This window comes from Ostrea edulis, chromosome 9 (assembly GCF_947568905.1).
Source record: "Ostrea edulis chromosome 9, xbOstEdul1.1, whole genome shotgun sequence".
Taxonomy (NCBI): Eukaryota; Metazoa; Mollusca; class Bivalvia; order Ostreida; family Ostreidae; genus Ostrea; species Ostrea edulis.
Window position 1 is genome coordinate 50,179,972 of NC_079172.1, and position 20,128 is coordinate 50,200,099.

The 20,128-nt window shown below is 35.9% G+C and overlaps 1 protein-coding gene across 1 annotated transcript; it reads right to left on the reverse strand.

Moving 5' to 3' along the window:
• Positions 1 to 1,227: 1,227 nt before the first annotated feature.
• LOC125657974 (zinc finger protein sens-like) lies at positions 1,228 to 15,510 on the reverse strand. The gene is made up of 6 exons (XM_048888957.2): positions 15,194 to 15,510; positions 9,070 to 10,791; positions 7,476 to 7,596; positions 6,532 to 6,630; positions 5,488 to 5,656; positions 1,228 to 5,266 (listed from the first exon to the last, which is right to left on the reverse strand). Exons 1-6 carry the CDS (start codon positions 15,215 to 15,217, stop codon positions 5,197 to 5,199), a joined length of 2,205 nt encoding a protein of 734 aa, XP_048744914.1. The 5' UTR covers positions 15,218 to 15,510; the 3' UTR covers positions 1,228 to 5,196.
• Positions 15,511 to 20,128: the final 4,618 nt, after the last annotated feature.

Here is a 20,128-nt window from a genome sequence, read left to right on the forward strand (position 1 = left end):
GATAGGTTGTATTGGCAAACTAGATCGTTATAACGACCATAGAATTTGCGAAATGCTGACTTTAAATGAGACTGTTGGAACCCCTGCACCATTTAACTTGTTTGTCAGCAGCCTACTTGGATTTAAAACCTGACCATACACAGAACAAGCTCTTGTGTATCGAATCAGTTGAGAGATATAAACACCATAAAATGTTATACCCTCACCCTGGTCCCATACAGTGTAATTTCACAGAAACAAAAATAGAAATGAGAACTTTGATCTTACCCTACATTATTTTAAGCTTTAGAATGTCATGATAATTGAAATCTTAGAGTTTGTATCTCTCCTGTATACATTTTACTGCATGGTTAGTGCCAACATTTATTTTACACAAAGGGCAGTAACTCTGTATGAGATGTCAAAATTATGTATTAAAGTACACCAACAGGTTTTGAATTCTTTCGTGATGGTCCATATACATGTACATACAACTTAGGGCAAAAATTCAGTTAAGTCAACTTTTTAATAAGTGGTATTGGTTGATTTTTTTAAATTCCTTTTTTGACAATTCTTAATGAAAATGATCTATAAATTGTCAAAATATTTTAAACACTGGGACCAAAGAACTAAACTTGCTATCTGGAACCAATCTAACATTGTCAGGTACTTAACATTCCAGCCATAACCCGGATTTTAAAATTACCCAGAATGCAAGTGACCTGGAACCAGTCATACAGGTGATTACAATTCCAAACGGACAGCTCTTACCCAGGAGCGAAATTATGATCTGAAACCAATCTTACAGATCTCTCATTGACCAAGGACATGTCCAAATCACTTTGAAGTACACGAGGGATCTGTAGGCCATAAGCATCCAGTCATGTATGAGCATTACAGACAAAAATATCAGCTGGTATGTAACTTACAGCCACCTGCTGATCCTAAAAGGAAGTAACACCGTCCCCCCATTTTCAGAAGTACATGTATCTAGTAAATGTGTATCAATTGAAGCTTCTGAGCCTCATGCTTTTCCTGAAACTTTCATCTCCTGTGAAATGACTAGTCCTACATGTAATACAACCACCATGAACATTTTAAGCAGCCATAAATTTGTCGATGAGGAAAAGAAATATTTTGCACATTTTTTTTGAAGAGTTATGTCATGAGTGGAGATTTTCCAATTGACAGAATTTCCAATCGACAGATCCATTGCTTCACAAATTTACAATGCTGCACTTTCAAATAGTTGTAAATACTTCTTTATTTTTATGAAATTTATCACATCTTCTACAACTTCAAAATAGTAATATAAAATATACATATATTGCACAAACCCTTTTTAAAACATAAAACACAATAAAACACAAACGTATACAGAAAACTAAACTGACACATGTAAAGAAACACACAAGAGATGAGAACATAATACATTTTGTATTTAAAAATGATCAGTCATTTATTGTCACCACATAGTACCCAATATAGCAACTGTGAAATACAATAAATATTACATCAACTGACCCACAGAAAGTTTTCTGTATTGGAAGGTATTAAAACCATGATTATAATTATTTGGGCATAAATTTAACAGTGTCAACAGGATAATCACAAATATGATGTTGCAGAAATTTGTCTTTTTCTCCCCGAAAATGTGCATCTTCCATTCATAACTAATCCCCCCCCCCCCCCCCTCCAAATTTCCATCTGAAAATGTGTACCTTCCGGATAACTATTAGTAATTTTTTCCATCAACAAAATTTGACTCGTATAAATTCCATCAAACGGACTTCAGTTGTCTTTTTCGTAATTATCAAAACTAACGTTTTCTGATACTGCAAAAGGTTAATTTCCAACTACAGGATAAAATAACAATACAACTTCCAAGTCACTGGTGTATAAAATAAACTTTAAATCTTATTCAGTTTTCTCCTAATATTAAAAATATATATAAATATGAGTGATTATATAGTCATTTGCACTTACACCTTTTAAACTTCGACAAAAAGTCCACGATTTTATGATGGCCTACTGATCCGCCTATAACAGCTACATGCACTGGTTTACAGTCTGGTTGTGTATTACGATATTGTTTGTATGAACATTATATACACACACCATTGCAGCATTGATCATATATAGATTTAACACAAAAATAATACAAGCTCCCAGGAGCCTTTTAAAATCACTAACCTTGCTCATATTAACCAACAATAACTGCATGTAATAGCAGTGATATAGGCCTTCATCACAAGTTACGTGTATATAAGTTTTAAAAAGAACAGAGGAGAAAATTTACCATTTGTATCACTGCTTTAAAAAAAGCCAACAAAAAACGCCATAGTCTGACGATTTTTCTACATTCAATTCTTTAATTTGATTTGGAATCCACAGTCACCAGAAAAACCATCATTCGATGTAAGTACTTAATCATGTTAATTAATTAACCCTCCTGATTTACGCAGATGTCTCCCTCTAACAAGCCTGCTCTCCTGTGAAGTCTGACTCCTTAGCAAAAAACATAAATTTCCTGATAAAGCATTTCTCTCTCAAAATTTCCATCTTTATCATTTTAACTTCTTTTTTTTTTTAATTTGAGCTAAATCTAAACACTGAATGCTTCAACTTTGACCTAAATAGAAGCACTCAGGGCATCAAAACAAGCTTTTTAGAAATATCAAAGTTATCTTCCCCTCACGATTCATTGAGAGAGGGATATAGTAACAGAACCGTGAGAGTGTGGGTATGTCACTATGTGTGAGAGTGTGGGGATGTGTGAGAGTGTGTGTGTGTGAGAGTGTGCGTGTGTATGTCATGCTGAGCTTGTACACACTCTACAGGTCACGTTTTCGTTCGATTGATTTGATACTTCACATACAGCTTTGTTATCAAGAGGAAAACCCTATTCAGGGGCGGATCCAGGAATTGCGGTTACGGGGGGGGGGTGCCACTTTATGAAGCAGTGGGTCCAGGACGAAGCCCTGGTGGGGGTCATGGGGGCAAAGCCCCTGGAAGCTCCTGGCTCCAGGATCATGAAACTGTCGTAAACTTTAAGATTGTCTTAAATCAATAAAGTTGCACTTAAATCTTACGAATGGTCTTAAAATGGATCACAAAAAAATCACTTAGACTTAAGATTGGTATTTTGTCTTAAATTTTAAGAGCTGTCTTAACTTTCTAAGACTGTCGCTAAGTTAATTCAAAATGACCGCGCTGGTTGCATTTTTGAGGCGAGTATGAGAAAATGAGCGTGATGTCCGTCGTTGAAGAGGTCTGCCCCGACCAAGAAGAGGACAAATCATTTCTTTAAGAAAAAATAGACCATCAGTAGATTGTAAACACAGAATCTTGACGTTAAAAATCATATAATGAAAAAAATTGTAACACGTTCGCTAGCCTGGAAAAATTGAGAGCGGGTGTATTCAAACATATAGGCATTTATAAATATGATTTCTTATGTGATCAAAATATCGCAGGATTGATTGTCCGTTTCACTACCTGATCGTAGTTCGTAAAGTAGATGTAAACGTGAAAGTAGCACGTACATTCACGGTTGTTTCACTAAAAAGTTACGACTACAAAAGTACATGTATTTACCTGACTGAGTTTGTTGATAATGTGGAAGAAGAAAACAATCATTACTTGAAGTCTGCATTTGCACACGAATAATGTGGAGTCCGAGCCCGAATTTGAAATAAATTAGAGTTATCCTTCTTTGCTACGCAAGAAGTCGACAAAATAAATACAGGCATTGAATTTAATAAAATTATCGCTTCAATCAGTCTTACATTTCCACTTTCATTCATTATTACATGTACTTTTAAAAAGAGGGAGGTGACGGGGTCAATACATCAAACTTTGTATGTAATAACGAAAAAGGTTTTGCTACATGTACATGTATGTGCCTGCGTCAGCAATAGTGATCATAAACTAGACATTTTAGACACTGCCTATGTTGTTTAAGTCGTTTATTTTTTATATCCTATTGTTACCTCTACACAAAAGAGTTCCTTGTTGCCATAGCAATTCAAGATTCTAGACTTAGACTTAAGTTAAGACAATCTTAGTTAAGATTTGCTTAAGTTCGTTTTGTGATCCATTTAAGTCAGCAATCTTAGCTAAGTTCAAATCTTAATTTAAAGTCAAAATTTTGACTTAACTTTAAGACAGTTTCATGATCCCGGAGCCTGGATTTTACAGATTTCATGGGGCTTGAAATATTTCTCCTATTTAATCATTTGTACTATTTTCTATCATTTTAATAAGGTGAAATTAATAAAATGACCCACATTTTAAGGGTTTTTTTGAAAAAATTAAGTTCTCCCAATAAAGTAATTCAAGAAATCAAAAGATTTTGTCATTTATTTCTCCGGGAGTGGAAGAAATTATTGCTTCTTTTATCGTTTAGTACATTTTCCGAAACAAGATACTGCGATTTACCTTAAATTTGAAAATTTTAGGGGGGGGGGGGGGGCGCCCCCTCTAAATCCACCACTGCTATTGATTTTGGAATCCAAAGGTCAAGGTCACTATGGGACTTCACAACGAAAGCTTGTAAACACTCACAGGCCACATTTTTTTGCTCGATTTATTTGATAATTCACATTTCATTTTAAAAAAGGTCAAAGTTCAAGGTCACTACAAGGCTATATAGAAAAAGCTTGTAGATACTCTATAGGCCACATCTTTTGTTGATTTGATACTTCACATGTAGGTTTGTTATTAAGAGTGGAGGAACTCTATTTATTTAGAGGTCCAAAGGTCAAGGTCACTACAGAATTTCATAGAAAAAGCTTTAAATTTGCCCACTGTGACTGTTCTTTTAAATTGTTTACAAGGTGGTAGTTCAAAAAAAGGTTGCCACACAAAATCTTTCACTAAATGATAGTGTAAAGAGGGAGATCTTCTTCTACGTAGTCATCAGAGGTTAATACATCTTAAATCTGTTATAAAAAATTATATTGAATTAAAATGTTTGAATACAATCTTGAACTGAATTTGTTCATATCGCATCATATACTTGAACTGCTGAATAGTTGTAGTACTTAGTCATGCAGGAAGGATATTACAGAACAAATGGTACAAATAGTCTGGTCTGTCCATGTTACACAGTTGATGGTACAAAATAACAGTCTCATTTGTTCCTTGTGCTCCTTGGGTCTCAGTTCTTTCGCTCAAAACATGAGTATAGGTTACCCCCTCCCCCTCCAAGATACCTCAGAATCTGCTATTATCTTGGGTTTTCTCTTTACTGCATGCTTTTGCACTTGTTAGCATTTGTTTGTCACTGAAAAAAAAGACTTAAAGTTATTTCAGAAAATACCAAGCAAGTTCTCCTTTTGACTTCTACTTAAGCCACGGAGACTCTTCTGCTTTATGTTGATTGTTAAACACTACTTGATGCACATGAATATATGCCCCCAACACCCCCTCCAATCGATAACTGCAATTCCTTACGAGGGTGTTTTATCTAACTTATCCCTCAGTGATTTGAGGTCCAGTACTTACGTAGGTGTTTTATCTAGCTTATCTCTCAGTGATTTGATGATGATGTCCTTGTGTGTGGTCTGCATGTGTCGGATTAGTGTGGACTCTTTAACAAACTGTCTGTTACAGTGACCGCACTTCAGGAGTGGGGCCAGCAAGTGGACGTTCCTCACATGACGATTAAGGTCACCTTCAAAACAAATTGTGGATGTATTGCTTTGTTTTAGAAGTATCTAAAGATATACAGTTAACATCAAGTTTGCAAAGTACAAAAGAAATAATCATTACCAAATGTGTATTGATAAGAGAAATAGCTATTATCAAATGTATATAGATTACAGATATATATTCAAACATGTGTTGGTTACAGAATTAGTCATTATCAAATGTGTATTGGTTACAGAATTATCAAGAGTATATTGGATACAGACAAATGTGTATTATTACTACAGTAACTTGATCTGAAGAGTCAGATCACATCGAGTTGACAGACACGGATCATCAGATCAAACTCGACACATAGCATTGAGTTTGATCTGATGATCTGATTCTGTCTATGAGAAGTGATCAGACTCTTCAGATCAAGTTATTGTAGTACATGTAATGATAAATTTATCATACACTCCCTTATGTATTTTTAAATCCATGTTTTTAAGATAATGAATGTATTCCAAATTATTAAAAACTCAGACATACAATGAAACTATTATTTTGTATGCAGTTTTGTTTGTCACAGTGATGCAATCGATCATTTTCTACAAAAAACGTGTGTTGATGTATTGCGACGTCATCAGTTTTTGTGTTGATGTATTGCGACGTCATCAGTTTTTGTGTTGATGTATTGCGACGTCATCAGTTTTTGTGTTGATGTATTGCGACGTCATCAGTTTCAAAGAAAATATCTGGAATCAGATCACCACCACGTTGTGATCCATAAAGTCAAATTCAACATTATCCAGACACAGAATATTGATGGGTATACAATAAGCTTTTTATCATTGTTACAGATCTGGACTCACCTGACTGGAAGAACTGCTTTTATCATTGCTACAGATCTGGACTCACCTGACTGGAAGAACTGCTTTTCACAATGGGTACACTTGTAAGCTCTATCCTTAGAATGAAATCTCATGTGAACCACCAAATCACTTTTTCTAATGTAACCTGCATAAAAAAGAAACATGTTCAGAAACCATAATTCCACATACTAGATATGACTGATCCTGGTCCTGTTGTTTTTGAGAAGATTTTTAAAAACAATTTTCCCATACACTGCCATGTAAAAATTTGATCCCCTATTGTGGCCCCATCCTACTCTCCAAGGCTGGAATCTGCACTTTCTGAGGATGCTTGCATATCAATATGACTAATCATGGCCCTCCTGTTCTTGAAAAGATTTTCCCCATACACTCCTATCTAAAACTTTCACCCCTACTGTCACCTCATCCTTTTGAACAACAGTGAATCTACACTCATTGTTAAAGGAAACTTTCAGATAAGTGTTGTCTTTTCTGGTCCAGTGATTCTTGACAGAAATATTTTTAAAAAGATGCCATCATTTTTCACTGTTTCTTAATTATCTCTCCTTAAAAAGGGTCTGCATCTTCATATGAACAATTTTGAATCCCCTTCATCAAATGATGCTTTATAGCAAGTTTGGTTGAATATTGGCCCTGTGGTTCTGAAGAAGAAGTCAAAATGTGTACAGTTTACAGACAGACACACAGATAACAGGTGATCAGAAAAGTTCCCTTGAGTTTATAACTCAGGTGAGCTAAATTCATTTTGGACCAACATAAATTTCCTATAACCAAGGCTGCTTTGTGGCAAGTTTGGTCTGAAGAAGTAGAAAAAGTGAAAAGTTGATGACAACGATGCAAGAGAATTGACAAATTTTTTAGTTCAGAAAATTTTGCTTGAGCCTTTGGCTCAGGTGAACTAATGAAAGGTAATGTGTAATCATCCTTACAATTTTGTTTCACACCACAGAAATTTAAACCCATCTTTACCTTTGTTACACACTGTACATCTATGAGGTTCCTGTTTGGTATGGATCAACATATGTCGTTTCATGTCACAACGCTGTAGAAAAAGTCGTCCACAATCGGAGCATTTGTATCTGTAGTTATCCTACAATTTGTGTATATAATGAAAAACATGGAATGACATAATTGACTTTTGCTTAACAAATGTACATATTTAATAATGCAGAGTATATGTATTATCCTTTCTCTCTAGAATTCCTGTTTACTGTTGTACACTTACCTGTGTGTTGACTGTGTGGAGTACCTGTGTGTTGACTGTGTGGAGAACATGTACCTGTGTGTTGACTGTGTGGAGAACATGTACCTGTGTGTTGACTGTGTGGAGAACATGTACCTGTGTGTTGACTGTGTGGAGAACATGTACCTGTGTGTTGACTGTGTGGAGAACACATACCTGTGTGTTGACTGTGTGGAGAACATGTACCTGTGTGTTGACTGTGTGGAGAACACATACCTGTGTGTTGACTGTATGGAGAACATGTACCTGTGTGTTGACTGTGTGGAGAACACGTACCTGTGTGTTGACTGTGTGGAGAACACATACCTGTGTGTTGACTGTGTGGAGAACACATACCTGTGTGTTGACTGTGTGGAGAACACTTACCTGTGTGTTGACTGTGTGGAGAACACGTACCTGTGTGTTGACTGTGTGGAGAACACGTACCTGTGTGTTGACTGTGTGGAGTACCTGTGTGTTGACTGCGTGGAGAACACATACCTGTGTGTTGACTGTGTGGAGAACACGTACCTGTGTGTTGACTGTGTGGAGTACCTGTGTGTTGACTGTGTGGAGAACACATACCTGTGTGTTGACTGTGTGGAGAACACGTACCTGTGTGTTGACTGTGTGGAGAACACGTACCTGTGTGTTGACTGTGTGGAGAACACATACCTGTGTGTTGACTGTGTGGAGCACCTGTGTGTTGACTGTGTGGAGAACACGTACCTGTGTGTTGACTGTGTGGAGCACCTGTGTGTTGACTGTGTGGAGAACACATACCTGTGTGTTGACTGTGTGGAAAACACGTACCTGTGTGTTGACTGTGTGGAGAACACGTACCTGTGTGTTGACTGTGTGGAGAACACATACCTGTGTGTTGACTGTGTGGAGAACACGTACCTGTGTGTTGATTGTGTGGAGAACACGTACCTGTGTGTTGACTGTGTGGAGTACCTGTGTGTTGACTGTGTGGAGAACATGTACCTGTGTGTTGACTGTGTGGAGAACACATACCTGTGTGTTGACTGTGAGGAGAACACGTACCTGTGTGTTGACTGTGTGGAGAACACATACCTGTGTGTTGACTGTGTGGAGAACACGTACCTGTGTGTTGACTGTGTGGAGTACACGTACCTGTGTGTTGACTGTGTGGAGTACACGTACCTGTGTGTTGACTGTGTGGAGAACACATACCTTTGTGTTGACTGTGTGGAGAACACATACCTGTGTGTTGACTGTGTGGAGTACCTGTGTGTTGACTGTGTGGAGAACACGTACCTGTGTGTTGACTGTGTGGAGTACATGTACCTGTGTGTTGACTGTGTGGAGTACACGTACCTGTGTGTTGACTGTGTGGATCATCCGATGTCGTGTGTAATTTCCCACTCGGCTGAATGAGGCGCTACAGAGGTCACACTTGTACATATGTTCTTCATCGTCTTGATCTAGCTCATCCAATCTCTGATCTTGCTTGACCACTGAGAGGACAGCCACTTTGTCTGAGCTTTCTCCAGGGTCTACGCTGACCATTTCTGAATTTGTTCTGGGTTCACATTCTGATGAGATGGTTTCCCTGCTGTAATGCATTTCCCTGGAGTCTGGGGTAACTGTGCCTATTTTTGATGCAGTTGATGCAATATCAATCATTCTGAATTGCTGATGCTCAGTTTCAGGGTCTTCATCTTGATCATTTGCACAGATTTCATCACCCCCTGTTTTAACAGAAATCAATGGCCTTGACTCATCTGAAGACTCTGTTTTAGCTTTTTTTACAGGATTTAATATGGATACATACTTCACTTCTCTAAACGAGCTGTTAAATTCTCCTACTTTCTGTTGAATATCTGTATCAACAGTCTTTCCTATTTCGATGCTGACTTCTTTAGGTGAAGGAGTTTGATTCCCTTTCATTGCTTTAGTCAGGGATTCCATGACGAAATTCTGATTACGACAGTCGAACGTAAGTGCAATGTTTTTCCCATACACCAGGATTTTAGTGTTTTTCTGATTGTCAGATGACTCTTTACTATGTGATAAATATTCTGTATCTGTCTGTTTATCTACATACACTTTCACAGGTTTTCTTTCATTACAAGACACAGGTGATTGCCCTCCATTGATGCTCTCTTGAAATTTAGACAATTCTCGTCTCTTAATGTGCATGCTAGCGTTTCTGTTACTCTTCTGCAGGAGGGTTTTTATGGTGACGCCCTCCTCCAATATTTCACTGACCACTTTCCCTCTCAACGAATCTTGGACAATTGTATTGTGAACAGGACCTGCAGTATTCGGGTCATTTGAAATCTGCAAAATCTGTGTTGGGGTTGCAATGCTTTGATGTGAATGAGAGGAGGTGCTCTGATAGGACAAATTGTTCTGATTAAACTGTCCAGGTAGGGACTGTAAGAGTAAAACATTGCCAAGCAGCACCGCTGCAGGAGAATTGCTCTGTACCAGAGGTGTGGCAGAGGTTCCTGGCTGGATTGGAGTTGCCGGTGAAGGCTGAATGTTCTGGCAATGTCCCAAGGATTTGATTGACGACAACAATTGCATGTTCTCTATTGGGATGACCTGTATGGCCGGCATTCCCAACAAGCTGGCTTGGTTCAGCTGAATTGGCTGTATATTTGTCACATTTCCTAGGTTTAATGTATTGGATGAAGGAATAGGCTGCTTCGTTAGAATGCCTCCCCCCTCTAAAGCAGCATTCACAATACTGTATCCCTCACTGCACTCTTCTACAGAGTCTGTTCCTATATCTGGCACTGGGTTAACCAAAGGAAAATCAGTTGTTGAAACCAAATCATTGGCAGGACCAAGATCAAGACGAAAATCTGAGGCAGACAGATGTTTGTCCACATTGTCATGGTGACCAACACACTGGGTTGTCCCAGATACGGTATCTAACAGCTGCACAGTTCCAAGGTCCAATTTGTCCGCTATACTGGACTGACTTGTTCCGAACATTGCATCGTTTAACTGGCCTGCTTCTGGAAAGCTGAACTCCATGTTGCATCCTAAATCCATCTTAAAATTGCTTTCAATGTCTAGGAATCTTGTCTGTAACAAAAATAATAAAAACTTGGGTAAATCACAATAATACTCTGTTGCTATATTGTCTTTAATTTAATTAGGTGATAAGCGTGCTGTAAAATTTAATTAGGTGATAAGTGTGCTGTCGAATTTAATTAAGTGATAAGCGTGCTGTAAAATTTAATTAAGTGATAAGTGTGCTGTAAAATTTAATTAGGTGATAAGCGTGCTGTAAAATTTAATTAGGTGATAAGCGTGCTGTAAAATTTAATTAGGTGATAAGCGTGCTGTAAAATTTAATTAGGTGATAAATGTGCTGTAAAATTTAATTAGGTGATAAGCGTGCTGTAAAATTTAATTAGGTGATAAATGTGCTGTAAAATTTAATTAGGTGATAAGCGTGCTGTAAAATTTAATTAGGTGATAAGTGTGCTGTAAAATTTAATTAGGTGATAAGCGTGCTGTAAAATTTAATTAGGTGATAAGCGTGCTGTAAAATTTGATTAAGTGATAAGTGTGCTGTCGAATTTAATTAGGTGATAAGCGTGCTGTAAAATTTAATTAGGTGATAAGTGTGCTGTAAAATTTAATTAGGTGATAAGCGTGCTGTAAAATTTAATTAGGTGATAAGCGTGCTGTAAAATTTAATTAGGTGATAAATGTGCTGTAAAATTTAATTAGGTGATAAGCGTGCTGTAAAATTTAATTAGGTGATAAATGTGCTGTAAAATTTAATTAGGTGATAAGCGTGCTGTAAAATTTAATTAGGTGATAAGTGTGCTGTAAAATTTAATTAGGTGATAAGCGTGCTGTAAAATTTAATTAGGTGATAAGCGTGCTGTAAAATTTGATTAAGTGATAAGTGTGCTGTCGAATTTAATTAGGTGATAAGCGTGCTGTAAAATTTAATTAGGTGATAAGCGTGCTGTAAAATTTAATTAGGTGATAAGTGTGCTGTAAAATTTAATTAGGTGATAAGCGTGCTGTAAAATTTAATTAGGTGATAAGCGTGCTGTAAAATTTGATTAGGTGATAAGTGTGCTGTCGAATTTAATTAGGTGATAAGCGTGCTGTAAAATTTGATTAAGTGATAAGTGTGCTGTCGAATTTAATTAGGTGATAAGCGTGCTGTAAAATTTAATTAGGTGATAAGCGTGCTGTAAACTTTAATTAGGTGATAAGTGTGCTGTCGAATTTAATTACTGTGGAATCATTAGAATTCGTGGTGGCTCAATTTTCGTGGAATTCGTGGGTACCCCTCACTCACGAATTTACATCCTCAACGAATAAAGAATCATAATTACATTCCATAGTTATCTTTCTTACAAATATATAAATCCACGAAATTATGTCCCCACAAACCTGTAAAAATTCAACAATCCATGAAAATTGGCCCCCACGAATTTAAATGATTCTACAGTAGACAATATGTGTGCTGTATAATTTTATTAGGTGATATGTATGCTGTAGAATTTAATTAGGTGATATACTAGTGTGCTGTGTAATTTAATAAGGTGATATGTGTGCTGTCAAATTTAATTGGGCGATATGTATAATGTAGAATTGAATTAGGTGATATGTGTGCCGTAAAATTTAATCGGGTGATATGTGTGCCGTAAAATTTAATTAGGCAATATGTGTGCTGTAAATTTAATTAGGCAATAGGTGTGCTGTCAAATTTAATTAGGCAATAGGTGTGCCGTAAAATTTAATTAGGCAATATGTGTGCTGTAAATTTAATTAGGCAATATGTGTGCTGTAAATTTAATTAGGCAATAGGTGTGCTGTCAAATTTAATTAGGTGATAAGCGTGCTGTATAATTTTATTAGGTGATATGTATGCTGTAGAATTTAATTAGGTGATATACTAGTGTGCTGTGTAATTTAATAAGGTGATGTGTGTGCTGTATAATTTAATTGTGTATAAATGTTTGGAGTTTCTGCCTGAATTACATGAACAGAAGACTAGGTCCTCTCCAAAATTTTCCCCCATTTAAGAGGTACTACATTTGTTATAAAAATGCCATACAATGGGACGGTAACCAAAATTTTATAGAACTAGACATCATTGTGATGGTAAGCATGGGAGTACATAAACAGTAGGAACAGGGTTAATTTATTGTCAGCTAGGCATTAATTAAATTATGTATATCTTCCTCCCACTATATGTTACCTAGACATTCATTCCTTATATCCATTTGGTACATGTATATCTATAGCATTTGGTGTACAGCTGAAAGGTCCCTGAGTTTGTTGTAAAACATGATATGGCATATAAGTTTACCACTATGAAAAAATCAATAAATGTAAATATTCAGTGGTATATATGTCAATATGAACTTTATATTACTACAAATTATACAGGATTTTATCCTGCTTTAAGATATATAACTACCCAAGGATGGTTTCATATATTGCATCTGCCGATCCGGTGCAGAGAGGAAAATGATGCAAATTGTAAGTTCTTGTCTATGGAGCGCCAAATTAACATAAACTCAAATAATTGAAGATATCTTTAATTATTTGAAGATATCATCAATTCAATTGTTGCTCTCTTTAATCGAATTAATGCGCGCATTAAATCAATTATTGCTCTCATCAAATAAATTAATGCGCGCTTCAATTCAATTATTGCTCTCATCAATTGAATTAATGCGGTTATCAATTGAATTAATGAGAGCATTAATTGATTTAATGCGCGCATTAATTCAATTATTGCTCTCATCAATTCAATTGATGCGCGCATTAATTCAATTAATGAGAGCGATAATAGATTTGATACGCGCATTAATTCAATGATTGCTCTCTTCAATTCATTTGATGAGAGCATCAATTTAGTAGAAATATTGCTCGCAATAATTAATTTAGAGCTCGGTTTAAATAATTTGATGATCTCTTTAATTCAATTGAATGTGCACATCAATTCTTTTAAAGAGAGCAACAATTCAATTAAAGATATCATTAATTCAATTGTGGATATGTTGAATTGAAGATATCTTTAATTATATAGTTGCTCTCTCTAAAAGAATTATCGCTCTCTTCAAATGAATTAAAGATATCATTAATTCAATTGAAGAGAGCAATAATTGAATTAATGCACGCATTAAATCAATTATTGCTCTCATCAAATGAATTAATGCGCGCATGAATTCAATTATTGCTCTCATCAATTGATTTAATGCACGCATTGTATCAATTATTGCTCTCTTCAATTGAATTGTAGCGCGCATCAATTCAATTGTTGATATCATTAATTCATTTGAAGAGATCATTAATTCAATTGAAGTGCGCATCAATTCAGTTGAAGAATTAATGCTATCATCAATTCAATTAATGCGCGCAATAATCCAGAATTGAAGATATCATTAATTATTTGAAGAGATCTTTAATTAAATTGTTGTGCGCATCAAATAAATTGATGATATCTTCAAATAATTGAAGATATCTTCAATTATTTGAGTTTATGTTAATTTGGCGCTCCATACTTGTCCGGCTTGGATAATTTTTAGAATTAATTCTGTAAGAGAGCATGAAAAAAGTAAATGACATAAACGATTTACCTCAAAGTAAAAACCACAAGCAGCCGCCTCAGATCTTCAGAATGTGTACACGCATTAGTTAAAAACCATATAGTTTTCACATTTATTAGGATGATTGAAAGTAATGATGAAGAACTAGAAGAATCAGAATTAGAGGATTCTGAAGTATCTCACTGTGGAATGACAGAGTTAGAGGTTGAAAGAGGGCAATTAAGAACTCTTGTCTTAAACTTCATTATAATATTTAATATACTCAATAAAAATATTCAAACTTGAAATTTCAATTCCTGGTGAATTTCTTACATAACATTTGGGCTAGTAAAATTTTATTTGGGGTACCAAATTTTGCAATCTTCCTTGCCTGGTGGGTTCATAGTAAAAACCGCTAAGTGCAAAGACTGCTAAACATGCATGTCTAAAGTCAATTCCCCAAAACTAAAAGAAATGTAAAAGAGTTGAACGGACAAGGGTAATCAATAGCTCAAAGGCATTGAATGTTCTTGTATGATCTTGTCTGCTTGTTTCTGACTTGCACACAAACACAATTTAATGCACATATATATATTATGTATAGCCTTAGGGTAATTAATTCCTCAAAGGCATATTGACTGGGTTTTTTTATGTGCTCAGGTCTTTTCTGCTTATTGTGTTTCTGACTTACAAACACACATATAATACATACATATTATACATGTAATTTGATTTCTGAATAACTGACAATAAATTAGCCATGCGTGCACTGTTTACACTCCCATAATCTGATACTGACTAGAATTCAGATTATTCCACAAAGATTTTTCCTATCGAGAAAATTCGAGCTACTATCGATATTGTATTATAAAGGAACATGTATGAAGTAAGCATTTTACAAAAAGAAAACAAAAGAATACCTTATATTTCCACTCTCGTCTCATGTGGATGTAACTTGACTTGCCGATAATGAGTCCGATAAACCCAAGACATCATTACACACCTGTCAGTTTCTGACGTATGATGGCCTTCCATGAATAGTCTTGGCAAAAAACTTCGAAGCTATATAAATTTTACATAAAACTACAAACGTGTATCGAGGATTTCAAGTGACAAGAATCACAAACAATGTAAGAGTGTTCACGTCCAAAAATTGAAAACTTCTCTGATGAAGATAAATAAATGATGGGTGGGGGTAAAAGTAGTACCAAATCTTCACACCGAGGTTCGTTTCTGTAGGCATGACGATCTTGTTAAAATAAAAATCAATAGCCCTATGGGTCACAGCGCTCGCTTGGGTCACATTACCCCTGCTATGACGATTTCCATGGGATTTTAAAAAGATTTTATCCTTTTTATTCCCTCAAAATGTAAGTTCATTGTACATTACCAATTTTGGACCCTGGGGTTATGTGGGGCTAAAATCGGGAATTCATACAAGAAACATTGGTGCACGCACCAAAGTGATGGGCCGAACAAATTTCCAAGAGAGTATCATTGTTTCCATAAACTAAAACTGTCTCGTAAACATATTGATTGGACAAGTGTCCAAATTCGACCCATTAACATACAAAATGAACAGTAATCTGTTACTCCTTAAAGATCTGTGAACTACGTGTATGTCCAGTAGGCAAAGGTTCTCCAGTGGACTTTTTTAAAGAGCAGTCTGAACCTTAACCTTAAACCATTGTGACCTCAGAATAATGTGTTTATATGCTGCTTTACGTCTCATTCTCGAATTTTTCACTCTTATAGAGACGTCACCTTCGGGCGAATTGAGCAGTGAGGGTTCTTTATCGTGCTAACGCCTATCGTGACACAGGACCATGGCTTACAAGCCTCATCTGAATGACCTCAAAATAATAGATATGGGTTATTCTGCTCCTTGGATGTTATAAGTTTGATGAATATTTACAATGTTCATTATTGGAAAATATTGAGCTTTTATCACTTGAATATATTAAGCAAACATTTTCTAATGTGCAAAATAATTCAACCAATGACTGTTGCATGAATACTGCATTAATTTAATTTCACACTTTCCATATTAAAACTGTGACATTTAATTTGGGTTATCCAAATATCATAACCTTTCGCTATGAAATAAATCAGATTTATTCAAGATTGAAAATTTTATTGGCACAACCTGTGACAATATTTAACAAAATAGTATAATGCAATAATCAAAACATTCTTTAGCACCCTTGGAATTATGCATTTTTCAACAAAACAAAAAAATGACGCCACCTCTATAAATAGGTCAGCAGATAAGCGCATGTGACCTGTGTGTTACACAAAAAAAACAACAACAAAAAAAAAAAAAAAAAAAACAAACAAATGTTTAAAAAACACCACCGAATTACTTTACATACAAAATGAAAACGTATCATGATAATCAGTAATCCAACTTTAAAAAAAAATACACACTCATCCCGCAGAAACTCATACACTTCTCAAATTCTTATTTCATAGAATGGGCCGGCTCGTGCCGGCCCATAATAAGCATAATCTGAAAGGGGGGGGGGGTGTCGTGAAAAAAATTCAATCCATGCAACTTAGGGGCTTTTGCATATTAATATAATTTAGTGTGGCCCACTCACTTCTTTTGATAAAAAGGTTTTTGAAAAAATCCTATATATTCACAACAATGAAAGGTGAAGATAACGAACAATTAAGTGATCACTCTCATAACTCCTATAAGCAATGCAAAATAGATAGTTGGGCAAACACGAACCCCTGGATATATCAGAGATGGGATCAGGTGCCTAGGAGGAGTAAGCATCCCCTGTCGACCGGTCACACACGCCGTGAGCCCTATATCCTGATCACGTAAACGGAGTAATTTGTAGTCAAAATCAGTGTGTCAAGAACGGCCGAACAATCGGTATGAAACACGCCAGACAGAAGTTGACCCAATGATAGGTTGTATTGACAAACTAGATCGTTATAACGACCATAGTATTCGCGAAATGCTAACTTTAAACGAATGTAAAACTTCCCTGTTTTAATACCCCTATCCAACATGTCCAATTTTATTATTTTACTGAAACACTAAAGATTTTTCACCCACTGTTATCCTTATATAACAACGACAAGACGTGTTCTTTGTTTCTAGACATTTCCCTACAATCGCTTTAGGAGTAATCCGGCCGTCTGTAACAAGAGGCCATTGAGCCTTAAAGGTCATCAGAATATCATACTAAATTACTTGAGAGCACGCTCTGCTTATGATCAATCTTTAAATCAAGGCAAGCTACTGACAAATAAGCTGGTGTTACAGGAGTTTCAACATTCTCGTTTAAAATCAGCATTTCGCAAATTCTGTTGTTATATGTCGAATGCTGCCTGACGTGTTTCATACCAATTGTTCGGCCGTTCTTGACACACTGATTTTGACTACAAATAACTCCATTTACCTGATCAGGATATAGGGCTCACAGCGGGTATGACCGGTCAATAGAATGTGTTAACTCCTTCTAGGCACCTGATTCTACATCTGGTGTGTCCAAGGTCTGTGTTTCCCCACTCTTAAATTTGTATTCTTTATGTTGGTGCTGTAAGTGTATCATTTGTGCCCATCATGAAATTCTGATATTCTTTCATTAAGAACTTATGTACCCAGCAGAAATGTGTGTTGGTACAGATGTATTTTCAACCATTGTTTTTGTCTCTGGCTAAATGATCAGGGTTATTACACAGTACTTGTTGATTAGTAACCCTGTGTCTCAGCTCTTCTATTGTCCCTACATTACAGAGCCGTGGACAGGAGATAAGGAAGGACAATTGGACAAACCAAAAAATAGGAAAAAAGTTCATATTATCTATTTCTCTATCCACTTATGTATTTTTCTATCTACGTAGACTGCGGATAACTGCGTTTACCTTATCAAGATATAGGGCTCACGGCGGGTGTGACCGGTCGACAGGGGATGCTTACTCCTCCTAGGCATCTGATCCCATTTCTGGTATGTCCAGGGGCCCGTGTTTGCCCAACTATCTATTTTGTATTGGTTATGGGATTTATGAGATTGATCACTGTTCGTTAACTTCACTTTTCATATGTGCTTGCAGTTACTATTACTATGCACTTGATATAATTGAAATATGTTCAGGAGTAAAGATGAAGACTTTTTCGAGATTCAAATCATTTTTCACCATTACTATACGATTCGTTTAACCATAAACTTTAAGGTAGCTTCATCCTCATGTGACTTATCAATATCAATGGCTAAAAGTGGAAAAACTGTATTAATTTCCACTCAGTATAGTTTAATTTAATTAATAACCAAAGAAAATGTATATGTTGCCACCTTTTTAAAGATGTCAGACATACAAAAACAAAAGTGTACATCAACATCAGAAAATCACACATTTTCGTTAACAGAATAATAAAAATAGATAAAAACTTGTTGAAATGACAAAATCTAAATATCAACATTTATTAAAAAAAAAAACCTGCTAATTCATAAATATGTATAGATTAATTGTGGATATAAGAAAACCAATGTATGATAGACATCCAGTAGAGGAAATTCCAGCATAGGAGTTATTGCCCTTCACAACATTTTTTAAAATCATGAATAATTGATTATCTATGAAAAATATTAACTTTTTCAGTATTAATAGTTTACCAGATTTTTTATTCAGTGAATTAAATTCCTCAGAAAGATATATTTCTATCATGAGCAAAGTTTAATTTATTACGATTTTTGCAAAAACCTATGACATCACATGAGGATCGATCAACCTTAAACTGGGGCTTTAAACCCGTTTATGGCATTTGCACTATATTATCCTTATAAGTCTCACCCTGGAGCCTGAACCCATGAAACATTGATTTCACAGTTTAGTAAAGACCTACCATATGGTGATTGTGCTTCCAATACTGAATGTCCAAAAGTATGAAGACGATGTTAAAAGATTGTAAAATATTCGTATCTCCTGATTGATTCTCTCGGGTGACTTATTGCTGTAGGTTCCCAGAGGCCGCCGTGCGACGTCCGTCATTAACTTTTGAATTTTTTTTTACCTCTCAGAAACTGCATTACTATTTGATTAAACCAGCATGACCCTTACTCAAACATGAGTTCAAATAGTTCCTATACATCCAATGACACATTTGAAATAGGGACAAATATACCCCAACTCCTTGGGATCACACAGCGGGACCCCGAACAACCCAAACTCATGAGCGGAGAATGATAGCCTTAGGCATCCCTTATCTTCCCCTGGGTTCGTTACGTCTCGTCTTCAATGATAAGCTCTAAAGAGGCAATCATTAAAAACCCAGGGATAACCATTTTCAAACTTTAAAGACATCTCTAAAGGTATATCACAAAACATAAATCAGTACAGGAAAATAAAATATAATTTGTTTAAAATTCCCGACATTATCTTTTTTCAACTCAATCTTTTGACCTTGTTCTCCAACATTGCTGTGAAGCAGTCATTATACATTGAACCACCTTCAAAATACATGGACATTGCTTGGTGTGTCACATCCCACTGTTAGGTAACTATCCCACTGACTTGTAAAAAAAAAAAAACCCCTGTAATTTGTAAGATGACTATAAATTGTACGATTTCTGTAACTTGTACGATAACTAACTTGTAAGATAACTGTAACTTGTAAGTTTTTTGTAACTTGTGAAAGGTGAAGATAACGAACAAGTGATTAATCCCATAACTCCTATAAGCAATACAAAATAGATAGTTGGCACACCCGGACTCCTTAACACACCAGAGGTGGGATCAGGTGTCTAGGAGGAGTAAGCATACCCTGTCGACCAATCAATGTGCCAAGAACGGTCTAACAATCGGTATGAAACACGTCAGACAGCAGTTGACCCAATGAT

What these genes read in the sequence shown, in the direction of transcription:
- LOC125657974 (XM_048888957.2), bottom strand. Translation starts at nt 15,217, where the DNA reads ATGAGACGAGAGTGGAAATATAAG. An exon ending in GACGAGAGTGGAAATATAAG is followed by an intron (nt 10,792 to 15,193) that starts GTATTCTTTTGT and finishes TTTTTGTTACAG; the next exon opens with ACAAGATTCCTAGACATTGA. An exon ending in TCCACACAGTCAACACACAG is followed by an intron (nt 7,597 to 9,069) that starts GTACGTGTACTC and finishes CACAAATTGTAG; the next exon opens with GATAACTACAGATACAAATG.